This window comes from Carassius carassius, chromosome 35, assembly GCF_963082965.1.
Source record: "Carassius carassius chromosome 35, fCarCar2.1, whole genome shotgun sequence".
NCBI lineage: Eukaryota > Metazoa > Chordata > Actinopteri > Cypriniformes > Cyprinidae > Carassius > Carassius carassius.
This window is the reverse complement of record NC_081789.1, coordinates 17,417,447-17,435,285: the sequence shown is the minus strand read 5'-3', so window position 1 is coordinate 17,435,285 and position 17,839 is coordinate 17,417,447. Positions and strand designations below refer to the sequence as shown.

Sequence of the window (17,839 nt, the reverse complement as noted above, 5' to 3'; positions counted from 1 at the left end):
TGGCATATTCCTGTCAGGGATCAACCTGAGCGAATTCCAAACTGCTTTCTGGATGTTGTTACATAATTCATAGATCAAATCATAGTTAAACAAAAACGAAACCAAGAGAAACCAATACAACCCCAACCGTCCTGCTGGGACTGGTCCACAGTGAGAAACATCCCATCATAAATCTCTGTACAAAAACTTGGTGAGGAAAGGAAACGACAGTAACAACACAAGAGAGCTCTATACCGAGATTCACTAGACCCAAACCGTGGAGAGCGGGAAAATGAGAACGAATTGGGAAAAAGAATGACGAAATGGACAGAAACTTGGGATGCTCCACAACAGAGGCATGAGAGGACATTCCACAATGAGACTAAACTGGTTTCACTTGCTAGCGTGGTCCAGTTCTTTGGTTCCTATCACAAGAGCCTGACTAAAAAAAAACAAACAACAACAAAAATCCATCCTCTCAAAATCCGATTTCAAAAATCATCCGTAAAATGAAAAAGGATGTTGAGAAATTCTGAAATAAATGACAAGTTTACACAGCAAGAGGAAAGAGCACCCCTTTGTCGTGAAACCACCCTCGACGGCACGCAACAAGTAACTTCCCCTCCCGCCTCCAAGTTGGCCAACTTTTAAATGAGTCGATACAGCAGACGAGGAGTGGCGACACATTACTACTAACGCCACACATTCATAAGTGGTCAGACTCATCAGTTTGCCTAACCCAGGGGTTTGTCCCATCAGAGTCGAGGACTCTGAACACATGACCAGTGGTCTGTCCCAATTGGTAGTACCTCATTAAAAACACGCACGGATGATGTGGAAAAACCCACGCTCTGTTTTTCTTCTCTGAAAGGAAAGGGCTCTGGCCCTCATCGCACCCTGTGGGACACGCACAATCACTTAAAAAGGAACTTAAAATGTTTAGTGCATCCTCCACAAAGAAAAAATACAAAATTAAAAAATAAAAGCAGAAGTAAAGTCTCTTATTTTTTCTAAGTCTAAAAAAGAAAAAAATAATTCATCATCACAGCTCTCAGTTCAGTTCATAATTCTGCAGCTGCGTTGTTGTTGTGAAAACTAAAAAAATAAGCTTTAGAAAACAACTTTCTCTGGACAGAACAGTGTATCTGACTGGAGGTGAGCAACCAGCTGGCTCCGCCCTGGTCATGAGATCATCATTATGCACCTATGATTCCAGGCTGTAGTGCAATGTGCTCTGTTTCAGGCAGTTCCAGCCAACTCGTGGATGGCTGGGGGTTACAGGGGGCCGTTCGTGGCAGCAAGCAGTTCCTGGAAGGTGCTCTCAAAGCAGCGCTTCAGGTCTGAGTAAGTCACCACGAGCACGCTCTTCTCATCCCGTGACACCAGACTGATCTTCTCCGGTGCTCCAGCATCCAACTGTGATGAGAAATTAAAGGAAGTTAGTGACAAAAATACCGAACTGGTTCAACTAGCACAGCTGAAGTAATGAAAGACAAATAATAGAGTTCCATGACAATGAATAAGAGGGAAAAAAAAACAAATAAAGGTTACCAATTATATAAGTAATTCTACAATTAAGTAATCAGTAATATTAATTAAGAACATGTACTTACTATATAGTTATAGTAAGGATTGGAGTTTGGATTAGGGTTAGTTGCTTGTAATTATACATAATTTTCTGTTATTAATATAGTAAATCCATGGAATGAATGTAGTAAACAAAAAATGCTACTGAAAAACTCTGGTTTAAAATATGTTCCATGTTCTTAAATATGTATGCTTTGTTTTCATATTGGTTTTGAAAAACACACAAAGATAAAAAATTATGGTAGCACTTTATTTTACAGTCCTGTTCCCCATGTACATACTATGTACTTATTATAGTAATTACAATAACTATGTAATAACTAGGTACTAACCCTGAACCTACCCCTAAACCAAACCCTACCCCATGTAGTTACCTTGTATTACCAGAACTTTCTTAGATAAATACACTGTAAGTACACTATAAGTACATGCAAGTACACGTACTGTAAAATAAAGTGCAACCAAAATTATTTTAATGGCACAAAAAATGTTGTGGCTTAACGGCCAAGAAACATTTGCACCGTAAATGTGTGTGTGTATTCATAAATTAAAAAATATATATAAAACGAATGAGTTTATAAATTTCACATTATTACAACCTAAACTAATCTTCCCTTGTCATATGTATTGTATTACATATTGTCATATGTAAGTATTCTATTATTTTAGTGAAACTTTTTCTTGACAGTTTTTACTTTACCACCCCTCCAAAAATATTAAAAGAGTTTAAATAAAAGAATTAAACGAGTTGCATTAATGTAAATAGGTATTAAAGTAGCTGTATGTACTGGGGTTGTGACGGTGATGAAATTTACCCCAAAATTTGAGCTTTATATAGTACCTATCATTGTAAAGACAAGGTCTGTAAAGCCTGTCCCTCACTGCCTCGTTTTCAATTGCATTGAACTCATTATGGTGTCTAACCTGACTAAGGTCTGTACACAAATATGCACAAGCTAAACAAGCTCACCTTATTGAGACAGGACATGATGTGGCTGAGGTCGATCCAGGGTGTGCCTGCCTCAGTCACCTGGTGGAACAGGTGATCTCTGAAGAGCTTCAGCAGGTAACGATCACCAGTCTCAGACCACGTCGGGTCCTTCTGGAACCTACAAGAAATAAATATTACATATTAATCTGAAGTATTCTATAAAAGGTTGCCATTTCAGAAAAGTTTCAGCACTATAGTTGTAATAAAAGACTTACTCTGGTCTCTCGTTAATCGTCCCCAGTTTTGCCAGTAGGCGAAACAATCGCCCATTTTGAACCTCCTGCGAAATGCAGATGCATAAGGAAAAAGTTGTAATAAAAATTGATTAGATTTTGAATAACAAAATTGATTTTGAATAACAAAAAAAAAATATTTTGGCTTTGTGTAAGTGAGACTTTGTAGATTATGAGAAGGGAAGTTAGAGAGGAAACCGGGTCATATTTAAACCTCTTTCTGAGTCACATTTGCTCTCGCTTCAGATGCAGCAGTGTCAAACAAACACAGGAGACACACACTGTTTAATATAGCAAGTCCACATTCTTGATGGAAAAGGGGTTAAATGCAAAAATGCATGTTTTGTAGATGTTTATAAAAGGTTGGTACAAAAAACATTCACACATTTGATACCAGTGTTCAAAAAGAGGAAAGAAGAGAGAACAGCTGAAACTATCTGAACTATCTAGTGATCACACCTCCACTCCCTCCAGAGCAAGATCAGCACACACTAGATAATTGTGTACTGGGTAAATTCGGTAGCTCTGTCTGCAAGGGCGTTTCTTTTTGTTTCCTTAAGAGATATCAAATTTACAGCCTAGTTGTGACTCGGAATGGAAAGTAACAAGATGAAAACACTGACAAAATCTTTTTCAACCAAACTTTGCAACAACAACCTTCTATTCTCTGGCTGTCCGGCTTAAAAAGCAAACACCACAGCATAACTAGTGTAGTTCGATTAAAAAAAATAATAATAAAGAAAAAAGGAATGATTAATTTGAGCTGGTTCTTTTAATGAATCGCAAATAAAGTCAGTTTCTTGTTCCAATTAGTCTGACTATTCAGAATCACTGAATCCATCGGGAATGCTCTGCACATTTTTATTTTCAGTGACATCCAGCTCTAAATTAACCAATAAATGTTTGTATGTGGGTTTGTGAAATGTAAGTCAATCTCACATTACTGAAAAAAAAAAATTATTATTTTTTTTAAATACTTTTATAATAAACTATTCTTGAATATTTACCATAAACGGCATCATTCTGTTTGAAATGCTAGTGTATCCACCTTATTTTTAAAATCTGAAGAAAGCGGTTTTCTCTAAATGTGCGAGACTTAAGGTTTGTTAGCCTCTACAGGGAAATAACGAGAAGAATACCAAAGAGCAGGAAACCGTAAAATGGTTTGCACTACAAGCCAGTGCGTTTATATTTAAGACAACACATTAAAATAATAAGCTAAACGAGCTGTTTTGTACATTTAAAAGTAACTGGAAGCGAATGAGACCTGAAGCCGGATACATTCCATCTGCAAACGCTTGCAGCCTTTTACGCTTGGGCAAAAAATAAGGAGGATAGAAAATGTGTATTTTGAAACAAAATTTAAATACCTTGGCTAGGTCCTCCTCAATGACATCATTTCTCATCTGTGAGGCATCAAGTTGAGTGTAAAATCGTGCTCCAATCATGGGCATAATGTCATTGACGCTGCGCAGACGGCTTTGTTCTGAAAGCAGGTACCTGAAGATCGAAACATGACCGCAAGATGTGGCACCACATTCAAACTAATGCACAAGCAAGAATGTATGAGGGCATAAACATGTTAACTAGTCTTAACAGGACACACGCAGAACCACAAACTGTCATATGTCATAGTAGAACCACTTTGAGAGTATTTAGGCTATTTAAAAAAATGTAAGAAAGAGATAGAGGCCCACAGAATGAGGTTCTTGAGGTCAGAAGAGTAGTTGATTGACACCAGCTCCATGGCCTTCTGTAAATTCTCTCTCTTAATGCCAGCTAGAGAGTTACACGCCAGAGCCAACACCACCTTCCCCAGGGAGATGAGATCTGCTTGCTGATGGACACAAAGAGGAACAGCAACTGATGAAACTAAGAGTTTAGACCCAAAGTGTAAAATGACCAACGCTCAAAGTTGAACCACAACAAAGCAGCCTTCAGAACCCATTACTAGTACAAAGAACTTCATATCCACATTAAAGTGGTGTATAGTCTTGATATTCTGGCAACTAACTGCTACAAAAATCATTGTGATTAATTATTTTAATTATTAATAATTAGTAAAACTAAAGTTTGGGGTCAGATTTAAGACTTATTTTATTATATTTAGGATGGATGCATTCAATTGATCAAAAGTACCTTTTTAGGACGTTTTGAAAGAAAAGCATAGAATTGAAATCTAATTTATTAAGCAGCAAATCAGCATAGTACAATGATTTCTGAAGGATCATGTTACACTGAAGACTGGATTAATAGCTGCTAAAAATTGAATCAGAAATAAATTACATTTTAAAATATAAAAGTTATTTTTACTTTATGAGCATAAGAAACTTCCTTCAACAAAATTAAAATAACCTTCCAAACCCCAAACTTTTGAAAGGTAGTGTAATAAAATTATTTTTGTGATTAAATGATGATGCACAGTCAAATGATGTATGTGATGGGTGTAACACTACTGTGTTTGGGTGGAAATGAGATGTTCAATACCTGGTACTGGGGCATCAGCGCCAGGTGGTTGGTCTGACTACTGTCAAATGTTAAGACATCAAACATTCCTACACAATTGACTCGTAACCTACGGAGAAACAACAAACATTTAGCAGTGTTTGTATGTTTAGTTATTTGCACAAACGCTGGCGTGAGATGCTGATAAACAGGCCGTACATAATAAAGGAAGAGCAAAAATAACAGTGAACTTCTCCATTCACTATTTATGGCTAGAAAATAAAGGCCCCACAGAACACTGACCGATCTGGGGTTTGAATGTCCCTCATGTCATAAGTTGGTTAACTACAGCAAACTTTGAAGAAGATTCTGCAGAACTGTGCTTTGTCTTTAGCAGTCACTGTATTGTTTTGCACGGTTAGGGCAATAGTTCAGAAAGAAAGCAAAACATTACCACCCAGTCTATTAACGCCCTGCAGTAACGTGAATGTACTTCTGGGTTTAAATGAACAAGATGCATGTGGCTATACCGTGTCTTTCCAGTGATGAGGATCTTACTAGGGTCCATGACCCTGCAGGCCAGCCCAGCCGTGTGAATGGTGCGCAGTGCTGAGCTCAACTGGACAATGTAGGCCCAAATTAGCGACTCTGGTAACAGGCCCGCATGCTGCCGTGGAGGAGGGAGCTCATGCTGCCCTGATAGAAGAAAAATGAAAGTTATTTCTCAAAACCAAAAAATAAATAGGTATATAAAATGAAAATAATTCTAAATAAATAATATAAAGTTAACATTGCAACAATTAAGACATTAACTGAATGTCTAAAGCATCTTGTATTATGGTAGCTGATAAAGAAACACAGAAAATTGAACTTTAACATCAAGGTATTAATTAAAATTGTATATCAATGTAGTATAAGAATAAGTGTACTTTCTCAGATGTCGAGACTGGTTATTATAATATATTGCTATATTTTAGCATATATTTAACAAACACACTGGCTGCACTGTGGTTGATTTAGCTGTATGCACAGCAGCTGTTTATAGCTTAACATCATCCCTGGGTTTTGCTTCCTCTGTCAGTCTTGAGCTCGCAGGTATTGAACCCACCTGAGGCGGGATCGGTTTCAACCACTCCTTCCTCTTTCCTCGCTGCACATTCACGAAGAGGCAACTGCCACCTAGCACTTGACGTACTCTGTATCTAACGGCTGTATCCTCACACACACACACACACAAACAGAAACAACAGGGCAAGAAACAACTAACCCCACTTTCTCTTTGTGAAGTAAGAATCTGCTGCCGGATCGTTGAAGTGCCTGCTGAACAAGGTCTCCGCCCCCGCATGGAAGTCATAGGAAAATACCAGTGCTGCAAAGGATAAATGTGATCATGTGGAAAAAGGGTTCAAATGTTCAAAAGGGTCAATTCATTAAAAAAAAATCTTTATAAAAAAAAAAAAAGAAAACCTAGTTCAAAACACATTCCAAGTCCTCCTTAGAAAAACATTTGTACTATTTCTAATAGCATTTGTAATAGAATTTTTTTTTTGATCAAATATATATGAAATACAAATATTAGTAAGAATAACAATTTTTCAAATATTAGTAAGAAATGGTAAATTAATAAATGAATGACCATTTTTGAAAAAAGATTTTTAAAGATCTAGAACAAACTATTTTTTTTTACAAAAAGCTCTTTCAATTATTTTTTCTTTAGAAATTAAAAATTTAAAAATAGCATTTGTAAAAATAAATATTTATGGTGCTTGAAAAAATTAATAGGAAAAAAAAAGAAAAAATGAGCTTCACATTTCAAAATCAAATGTATAATTTCTAAACCTAAAGCTGTGTTGCCCCATAATATGCAAATGGACTTTTACACGCTTAAAAAACAAAAACAAACTTATTCATACAGTGGTCTCCGAATGCTTTGGTGGTGAAGACCTCTCTGAGGGTCACAGTATTGGAGTGCTGAATCTTCTTCCACATGTCTACCAGCATCATACACTTGGTGTTGACCAGCCTGAAGCCTTTGAATGCACAAAAGGACACAAGTTACATACACACGTATAGTTTACATTAAAGACAATATAATTCCCATTATAATTTTTAAATCCATTACATTTTCTATGGTGTTTTGGGAGGGGTTCTATTGCTTCTTTTTTCAGCAGGGAATATTATAATGGTATTACTTCTTTAACAGAATTTACTTAATTACTGAATTTCAAAAGGAAAGATAAGTTTGTTTTGTGTAAATAAAGAATTAGTATTAAGAAAAAAGTATGAAAAAGTAAGAAAAAGTATTACTTTAGTCAATTAGTAAAGTACATAGGTTACATAGGCTGATTTATTCACTTTTAAGTATTCGGGATTTTAAGAACAAGTGGAAAATGTGCTGAATGTTTCATTTCATCCAAATGAAAGCAGCTAGACTGAATTTTAACTTGTTTTAAATGCCGAGCCATGCATGAGTGGACACAGGTTGAGTGCGTGCATCCAGTCTTGTCCATATTGCCAGATGCACTCGTGGACACTTGCGGTGCAGAGCCGTGCAAGTATAGCCGAACATTACGAAGCACAGACTGCATGAGTGCAGCAAGTGTTAACGGCTCCTCCGTGAGACGCGGCAGAGAGGAGCGAGTATGAGAAGCATTCAGAGACACAGACTGTGTGTGCGCTCTTCTGAATTGGAATAGCGAACATGTATTATAAATTTAGAATCTGTTGGGGAGATAAAATGTGCAAGATAGTGTTCATGTACTAATAAAAACATCTGAAGAATGTATCTTTCATTCTCCAGTGCTGAAAGCAGAACCGATAAGGGAGCTCTTGATATGTGTTGTGACAGCTCTTGCAAATTAACGTAACCTTTTTTGTTTGGTGTCTGTCAGAAGTAATCTCATATTACTTAAGTTTTAATTTGTATTAATTTGCCTAATTATCGATATGGCCCTGTAGATGCCATAAGCACACACTCTCTCTCTCCCGATTTCTCTTGTTTTTTCTTTTCTTTTTTTATAGTGTGCGTTTATGCAGCTGGCTAGAGCAGGGCTGATTGGGGAGAACGGAGGTGGTTAGTAACTACTTTATTAGTTAGCAAGGCTGCCACTCAAGACAGTCATGCATATGCTCTGGAACAGAGTAATATCGCACCCACATCGCAGGCTTTGCAATTAGCAAACCGCAACATCTCAAAACCGTGATTCGATTCACAGCCAAAGTATTTAACAAAAAAAAAATTAAGACACAATGTGTCAACCTGCTGGCAATATTTAGGACTGTTTATTGTTTAGCTCTTAATATTAGATCAAATATTGAAATTTAAATTATTTCATTTTTAGTTATTTGGTTCGATTGTTTATCCACAAATAATGCCATTGTAAAGAACAGTGATGTAAAAATGGAATTCAAAACCAATGTCACCACTCTCTACAGGAACAGCTTTGCCTCACCATGTATTCTCCTGAGGCAGTAAGGCAGGTCATCTTTGCTGTTGACTGCCTTGTAACAGGAAGTGATGTAACTGAAGTTGCTGGTTTTCTGAAGACGGTTTGGTGGAGGAAGGGGTTCCAGGGGAAAGAGGCTGTGGTAACTGTCGACCTCAGACGGCACTCCTGTAGGAGAGATGGAACAGAGATTTCAATCATCCAACACACCTTTTCTTACACACATATGCACCGAAATAAACACTTGAATATATAGAAAGTGAGAGAGAGAGAGAGATGATAGAGATGACAGAGATGACAAAATGCTTTTCAAACCAATTAAAATTGCCAAACAGACAAAGGATGTGGTTTTCTACTCAGACAGCAGGTGAAACCATATGCTCTGATCACAAAACAGACTTTATAACTGAACAGTAGCCGTGTTGTCCATTGAAACCAAACACTGTTGACATATCATGCCAACACAAGACAAACCACATCCTTATCCTTACCAGGGTTCTCAGACTGATCTATCTGTGCCATCGTTATCAAATGCCTGTTAATCAGCTCCTACAAACAAGGAAAAATATGTGAAAAATGACAATGAACAACCAACTTCTAAACAACACTGGCTAACAGATAAGGGCAGAAATGGCAGATTACCTGTCGGAGTTCGTCAGCCATAAAGAAGGACGGTGCATTGGCTTTTGGCTGCATGTATGCCACATGAGGTGCCGTTTGCGGATACATGTGATATGTTGGGAACACCTGAAAATGCGAACAGCACATTTTATATCTTAAGTTAACCAGGTAAAAGCAATAATAGCACACAGCAAAGTCTAAATAACATGGATAATACCATTCCGGTCAAGGGAGCAGGGGTGTTGTCAGTATAGAAGTAGGTAGTCCCGCCCACGGTCTCCTTTTGAATCACATGGGCTCCGCCTCCCTGGTCAGACGCAGTGGTGGGCACCATGTAATTGGCTGGATTGGGGTTGGGCGTGTGACTTCGCCGCCGCGGGGCTGGGGACGTGTGAGGGGTGATTTTGGGGGAGTGAAGAGGAGAAGACCCAGCAGAGAGCGACATACCTGTCCCAGAAACCAGATATTCAAGCCTAATTGTACCCTGACCAGATTCATTTTAAAGATCACACACAATAAAAGACTGAATAGAAATGCTAAACATAAGAAAAGAGATCTAGCAAAAAAATAAAAAGGGACAGACAGAATGGCAGAACACCAGGTGGTACTTTCTGGGAGTGACTCACTGACCAGGTGCAAGAGCAGCCACTGTGGAGCTGCTCAAGCCAGGATGAGGGAAGATGGGGGAGCTGAATGCTGGCACGGTCGTCTGAGACATGGAGGCCATCCGTGGAGCCCCTTTAGGGACAAACTCACTAGCTGTGGGGTTAGGAGCCTGAAAAAGAACCGCAGATACAAATATTGAACCATAATGTTTTCACCCTGACACCTTTCAGAAAATATCTTTTGGCACTGTCATCTTGGTATTGGCACAACTTTTTCCAAGTTAAGGATGTGCAAAATAACATTTATAAAAAAATTGACTACTGCGCTAATGTTTCAGGGAACACTTGTATCATTAGGCTGGTTTCTGATTCACCTGATCAAGACTCGTTTCTTAGGGCAGGGGTTTTCAAATTGGGGATGGTTTGTTTGTTTGTTTACAATAATTAAATGCATTAAAATAAATGATAAAAAATAAGTTATATTAAAATACATATAACTAGATCAAAATGAATGCAGAGGAAACTAAATATACAGCTTTTCTTTTTCCTGTGCAAACTCTCTAAAAGTTAAAACACAGCATGATGTCAGCACAGTAATTAAAATTCCACTGCTGAAAATGTCATTTTTAAAACTTTCTAATTGACTGGTCATGGTTGGATGGTTAGTCTTATCAAAATTGGTCAAGTTGGAAACATTTTTAGTCCATTATGCCTTCTTGAAAGATGTCAGAAATACAAGTGATTCTTCCATTAACAAAAAACCCTCTCAGAGCACAATACAAATAGCATAAACTCACACATTAAACTCTTACCTTTCTCCTTTGTGATATGCTCAAAGCACCAAAATCACTGAAGAGAGATGATGTTGGGGAATTTAATGGATCTAAAAAGTGGAGCGGACACATAGAAAAGGATTTCAAATCTTGCCCTTGACCACTTTAATCCCGCAACAAATTTTTCAAACAATTTTAACTCACCATGTCCGCTGTGGCTGAAGCTCTTGGCACCATCATTCAGCAGACTTGGAGAACTGCTACTGCTGGTCATCCTCTAATAACACAAGCAACCATCAACATGAAGTGAAGTGTCCCATTATGAATCACCACTGTGCGCTCCATTTGACGGACCCAGTTGCTAGTATTTTCTATTGGTTTCCTGTTTTTCACCACATACAGTCACTAATGGTTATTTTACCTGCATCATTGAATATTTGGACTCAGCTGGTCCTCCAAACCCATTGACCCCAATAAAGGTACTGCTGAAGTACGAGTTGGTCAGACTTGCTTCATTCAGGGCACCTCCCTCCATCCCAGGGACTGCAATAAAACAAAAACACGTGTAAATCCTTTGTTTACACACAGTATCTTACACCAAGTTTTATGCAAGCCTTTTTTAAACTAAATAAAATAAATAATTCAAATAATGCAGTGAACGGTTGCTTCAGAATATTGTTTCAAAAGATTAATTTGTTCAAAATGAAGTTCCACAGAATTTTTCCTGAACCCTAAAGTAAAGTTTTAAGAGCCACTGGACATCATTTCCAACTTCACTGTGAAAATGCACTCAGACTCTTCTAAACTGTCATAAAAACACTGGCATACATGATGTCTGCTATTGGGTTAGTTTGTAAAGATGCTTCAAACTTGCCTGTGAACTATGGCAGGGCTCTTTCTACGGGAAGTAATTTAACATTTAACCATTAAAACTAGTATCTATTCCACTGTCACTGTTAAAACATTTATTTCTCTGGAGATGTGTGTAACTACACTTTGGACTAGTATGTATTCCAGTATGGATGAGTATCTTTTTTTTTTTAAATCCTCAACAATTATTATAACTATTAGACTTAAAACTATTAATTTAATACTATAGTATTTATTACTAAGGACATTAAAATTTTAGAACCCATTTATGAGACACTTTTATCTCTCCCAGTTGTCACTGGTATTTATTATTGCATTTATTTCACCCAACCTCTTTTTTCTACCTGCCAGTAACATTTAAAGGGTTGCATTAGCACCGACAGAAAAAACTAGGAAGTGACATAAGCCGGTCGACAGTGACATAATTTGTGCAAGGCGTTCAACAACGAAAACAAAGAACAACCTTAACAACTTTGGAGGATGGAGGACACTGTGATCGGAGCTATGTTTTTGTTGTCTCACAGGTTTCACAATAATGGACATGGAATTTCTACGTTCACGTAAAGCGATTGAAAGAACTGAAAGGAGGACTATGAAATCTCCAACGACAACTGGCAGTGCTACATTTGTTACAAGTACCTGCATTTCAGCATCCGTACATCTATTGCTGTTCTCCATACTTATGAAATAAATTGACAATGTTTACAGTATGTTTACACAGCATTTTAAATCATGGTGGGTGAGGGCTTTTTCCTACGTGTTTGGCCAATCAATATCTACTTACGTAACGGATAGTGCCAGTTGTGCTGGTTAGACCCTGATCCAGAGTAGGAGCTAATTAGGTCCTTGAAAAAGGTAGTCCGGTAAAAAATAAATAAATAAAAAATTAAATAAAAAATAAATAAATAAATAAAAAAATCGCACCCAGTTCCGGCGGTGCGAAAATGGTACAAAATGGGTAGTTCCACAATTAGTTCTGGTACAATGAAAAGGTTCTAGTGGTGCGAAAGACCCTTATATGAGGATCACTAGGGTCACTTGTTCCATTCCACTCTATTGGTAAGGCCTAAAAAAAAAAGTTTGGTTCCGGTTGGTTGTCAGTTGAGGTCATTGGTCGGTAGGGATGTTTTTTTTTTTTTTTTTTTTTTCTCCAGTGGCAGTTTTACACACACACACACACACACACACACACACGCGTGCGCTGATTTTAAATGTGTGTACCGGTACTTTTACGACAGTGATTCTGTATTCCCGTTTAAAGTCTGTTGTTGCCATAGACACGCAAAACGCACACACACACAAAAAGCCTTCGCGGGAGTTTGACAGGCGATCTCATAGTAGATTAACATGGAGGATTTGAACTTGAAAAACGGAGTGTACAGACATCTTTTTGTAGTCAAACAACATTCTTTGTTATGTTCATTTATGTGGTTTATTTGATTTTGATGCTATAAATTAACTAGAAGCAAGAGACGATCAGTTAGTTTTAACTGATGATCTAACTTACAGCGATCTGTTCGACACATTCAAGAGCCACAAAACGGTATTTATTGTTTACATTTCTTTAAAAAAATGACCACATTTGAAAGGTGAAATAACCAAATGAGACTTTGTTTCATATTAAAAGTAAGCTGGTAATGTTAATGTCCTGTCTGTCAGCATGTTGTCAGTGCCCTCTCTGTTCCGCGATATATTGTTGACTCACCCCCGCCCGTGTTTCTCTTAATGTTACGATTTCCAAACCTTAAGTTATAGCTCACTTTAGGAATTGACAGTTAAAGGGTTTTGATGCAATACTTAATGGTTTTTAACGGATTACTTAAGTGTAAAACAGCATTTAAAGGAAACTGTAATTTAATTAACGATGTGTGAAAGACCGTTCTTCCCCAGTCTCATAAAATAAATTTGGGTCGCACATAAATTGACAGGGTCGGTCGGAAACCGGAACCAAACAATTTTTTTTTTTTAGGCCTAATGACGAAACTTGTGACCATAGTTGCTTTTGGGAAACGAACCCCAGAACAGCAACTGTAAAATTATATAAAACTATTAATAGTATGATTAAGAAAAAATTTACTTGTAACAACTGGAATACAATAGTATTTGAATGGCAGGCCTACTACAGTCTAGGGGTGTGCCGGTTCACAAGGAAAAATTTCCCTCTTGATGCGGACCTTTTAGGCCGGGTGTGAATATAGCAATTGCACTCGGTTGCGGACCAAACAAGCGTACTGAGACCCAGCTGAAGAGGTAGTCCCGGTCCGCTTCCAAACAAACTCTGGTATGGTTCATTTAAGGTATAATCATTTAAGGTGAATATGACCCAACCTCAATCTGACCCAATTGCAGAAAACAAATGTTTTGGATTTGAATTATTTCGTTTTGTTTTATTTCATTTAAAGCTTTCTATAGATATATTCATAATTTCTTTAAGGAAAATATGTTTTGGTGCATTTTTGAAGCTCTCCTGTTCAAAGACCAAGACCAAGACAGCAAGCGCATCCTATTTGTTTTCTTTATTTTATAAAAGTACAACGTTTTCTTGATATTGTGAGTGTACATAAATAAAAATAGACCCTTTAAAATTCCAAACGATGCATTATTCTTACCTTGATAGGAAAAAATTATGTTGTATTTAATTTCCACTGATGTCCTGAAACGCATTTCTGCTTCCACTCTCCACATAAATTATTGGATATGCGCTTAATAGCACACATTTATCTAGGTTAAATGTTTAAACTAACATTGTGATTTTTTTTATATCTATAGATTTTATTTTCAGCAAGTCGTAGTTACATCTTATGACATTCTCATATGATGATCATAAATTTCTTCAAACTGCGTTAGTATTTGAAAACACTAAATCAGTAAAAGAATAAAAATTGCACTAAGAACGCTCTCCATAATTAGCCTGTTTTTGCACTTCCTGTTTTTCCCTGCTTGAGAATTTTTGTCCAATAAATGGATAATCTTGCACACCTGTGGTTTTGTTTCTGGTTCACTTGCAAAAAAAAGGCAGTGGGAAAGCGAACTACACAAAAAAAAAAAAAATCAACAGTAGGGCCTTTCGCATTCCAGGAACCATTTCATAGTACCAGAACTAATTGTGGAACTACCCACTTTTGGGCATTTTCGATTTTAGAATCAGACTGCCTTTTTCGAGAAGCAAATCAGCTCCTACTACGGAGCAGGGTCTAACCAGCACAACTGGTACTAACCGTGACGTAAGTTGACATTGCTTGGTCAGACGTGTTCGAAAACGCCCTCACCCGCCATGATTTAAAACACTGTGTAACATATTGTAAACATTGTGTCAACTTATTTCACAAATATGATAAACAGTGATAAATATACGGATGCTGAAGTGTAGGCACTTGTAGAAAATGTAGCACTTCCAGTTGTCGTTGGAGATTCTTAATCCTCCTTTCCGTTCTTTCAATCGCTTTACGTATACGCCGACATTCCATGTCCATTGTTGTGAAACCCGCAAGACACAACAAAAACACAGCTCCGATCACAGCGTCCTCCATCCTTCTGCTGTTTTAGTTCTGGAACTCAAGTGGTGCGAAAGGCCCTTACTGTATTTTGTCTGGACCAAAGCAAGTGAACTAGTTAACTTTCCTGGTGTGAATACACCTGGAGTACCAAAATTCCTCTGTGCCATAACAACTTTCCTTTGAGAAAGATCTAACATGATAAATGTTAAAATGGCTTGCCATACCTAACAGTTATCAAATACTAAACAACTTATGCATTTGGAAGAACACTTTGAAACCAGCAGAAACCACGTAGAGTATTAACTAAACGCCTTTGCTTCGGTTGTTCTAGTATTTTCGTTGATTTCCCGTGTTGTTTTGGTAGCGAGAGGTAGGCCGCTGAATCCACGGCCTCGATTTAAACAAAAGTAGCCCTGTACCCCATAACCGAACAACAACAACAACCGAGGACAGGATACGTTAGGCCTAGTGCAAACTTACTGGACAACAGATGTCCCTCTGGAGCTGTTCCCGCTTGACCGAGAGAATCGTTCTTTTTGGGAACGTTTACCGGGGCGCCGCTTGCCGCGCTATTTCCGAGCACGTATCCCGCCGTTGTCACTGCTCCTCCGGTGAGAGATAAAGAGACGGGGCTTCCTCTTCCTCCGCCAGCACATGTACCACCACTGTGCAGAGAAAGGCTCGCCATGGACGGGTCCTCGTGCAGAAACTGACATTCATCTCCGTAAAAACAAGTCTTGTCTTTAGCATAATAACGGCAGAATTTCACCTTCACACCGGGTATTCCGACACCCCCGAGCGGAGCAGCTGAAGCTGGGAGTCCACTGTTCATGGCACCGCTGCTGCTGCTCCCGCCGGAAGACACTCGCACATAGACTCGAGATATTTAGCAGCAGTATATTTTAAAACACTTGAGAAACAATGAGCACCTTAGTGGAAGTTTAGCAATAAAATCAACCTCCTCATCGAGCCAGATGACTAGTCAGCAAGAGCCACACTTTTGTTGCCATGTACTGATACTGGTTATCGGGGTCCATAGCTGGCCTAGTCCATCAGCCTGGCGTTTGGCTGGGATCATGCTGTTGTTGTTGTCTTCTGTCTACACTTCTTCAGCTAAGCGCTAGTAGCTCTGCTGTGCATGCTGGGTACGACCAGGACTGCAGTTCGCATAAGGAGTCCGTAGGGGATTCATATCAAAAACACATATTACAATAGTTGAGAATAATGTATTGACATTTTTTTTTTTTTTTTTTTTTTTTTTTACAATGATAACGTTTTTGTATCTTGAGCTTAAGTGTTAAAAACAGGGAATTTAAGTGTTACAAATTTGGAATTTTGCTTTGGACCTTTCATATCGTAACTTAAAAATATTTATTTTTAAATTAATGTGGTATTTATGTGTCAGTATATGGTTTTAGTATCCTAAATTACAAATAAATCATTTATATTAAAACATGTATTTTATTATTATTATTATTATTATTATTATTATTATTATTATTATTATTATTATTATCATGTAAACATTTTCCTATTTATAAGTATCTACAGATATATACATATATGTATGTATGTATGTATGTATGTATATATATATATATATATATGTGTGTGTGTGTGTGTGTGTGTGTGTGTGTACAGTCGTGGCCAAAAATATCAGCCCCCTTGGTAAATATGATAACAGAAGGCTGTGAAAATTCATCTGCATTGTTAGTCCCTTTGATCTTTAATTTAAAAAAATCACAAAAATGTAACCTTTCATTGGATAATAATAATTTAAAATGGGGGGATATATCATTATGAAATAAATGTTTTTCTCTAACACAATGGCCACAATTCATGGCCCCCTTTTATTCAATACTTCTTGAAACCTCCATTTGCCAGTTTAACAGGTCAAAATTTTCTCCTATAATCTCCTATAATTTTCTCCTAATAACGAGGTTAGAGAACACCTGGCAAGATATCAGAAACCATTCCTTCCTCCAGAATCACTCCAGACCCTTCAGATTCCCAACATTTGTACCAGGAACTTTTTTCCCCCCAGACCTGTTGCTTTCTGCGTTTCCACCGCGGTGTAAAGTACCGGGATTAGGCAAATAGACTGGTAACGTAGGTCTGCACTCGTTTCTCAATACAAAGTATGCTGATTTTGGATGTGCATCCTCGGTAGTTTTTTGAAGTTCCAGTCATGTCTGATAACTGAATATGCTGGAGTTTGTTTTTGGATGAGCTAGGATAATTTTTCTTGAAACCCTCCCAAACAACTTGTGGTGATGTAGGTTCTATTTGACAATTTGTTTTAAGGTTTCCTGAGCCCGAGACTCAACTATTTTCTGCAGTTCCCCAGCTGTAATCCTTGGAGAGTCTTTAGCCACTCAAACTCTCCTTCTCACCATGCATTATGATGATATAGATACACGTGCTCTTCCAGGCAGATTCGTAACATTTTCTGTTAGTTGGAAATTCTTAATTATTGCCCTGATGGTGGAAATGGGAATTTGATCTAGCTCTTTTCTTAAAGCCACTTCACTAATTTGTGAAGCTCAGTTATCTTTTGCTGCACTTCAGAAATATATTCTTTCATTTTTCTCATTGTGATGGATGATTAAGGGAATTTGGGCTTTGTTTTCCCTCTTCTTTATATTTCTGTGAAACAGTTAGCCATGGCTGGATAATTTCATGTTCATAATCAAGCTGGAGTGCTCAAAATTGTGAATATGAATGGGAATATACTTCAGAGATATTTCACTCATAAGAATTATTGTGTCCAACCAGTATTTGAGAAAAACCTT

The 17,839-nt window shown here is 37.7% G+C and overlaps 1 protein-coding gene across 1 annotated transcript; it reads right to left on the bottom strand.

Moving 5' to 3' along the window:
• Nucleotides 1–261: 261 nt before the first annotated feature.
• pan3 (poly(A) specific ribonuclease subunit PAN3) lies at nt 262–16,206 on the bottom strand. The gene is made up of 18 exons (XM_059524687.1): nt 15,528–16,206; nt 11,102–11,223; nt 10,885–10,957; nt 10,720–10,790; nt 9,933–10,077; nt 9,520–9,749; nt 9,324–9,428; nt 9,173–9,230; nt 8,688–8,849; nt 7,149–7,265; nt 6,503–6,604; nt 5,766–5,931; nt 5,278–5,365; nt 4,488–4,627; nt 4,161–4,290; nt 2,773–2,837; nt 2,537–2,675; nt 262–1,395 (listed from the first exon to the last, which is right to left on the bottom strand). Exons 1-18 carry the CDS (start codon nt 15,877–15,879, stop codon nt 1,255–1,257), a joined length of 2,406 nt encoding a protein of 801 aa, XP_059380670.1. The 5' UTR covers nt 15,880–16,206; the 3' UTR covers nt 262–1,254.
• Between the last annotated feature and the right edge of the window lie 1,633 nt (nt 16,207–17,839).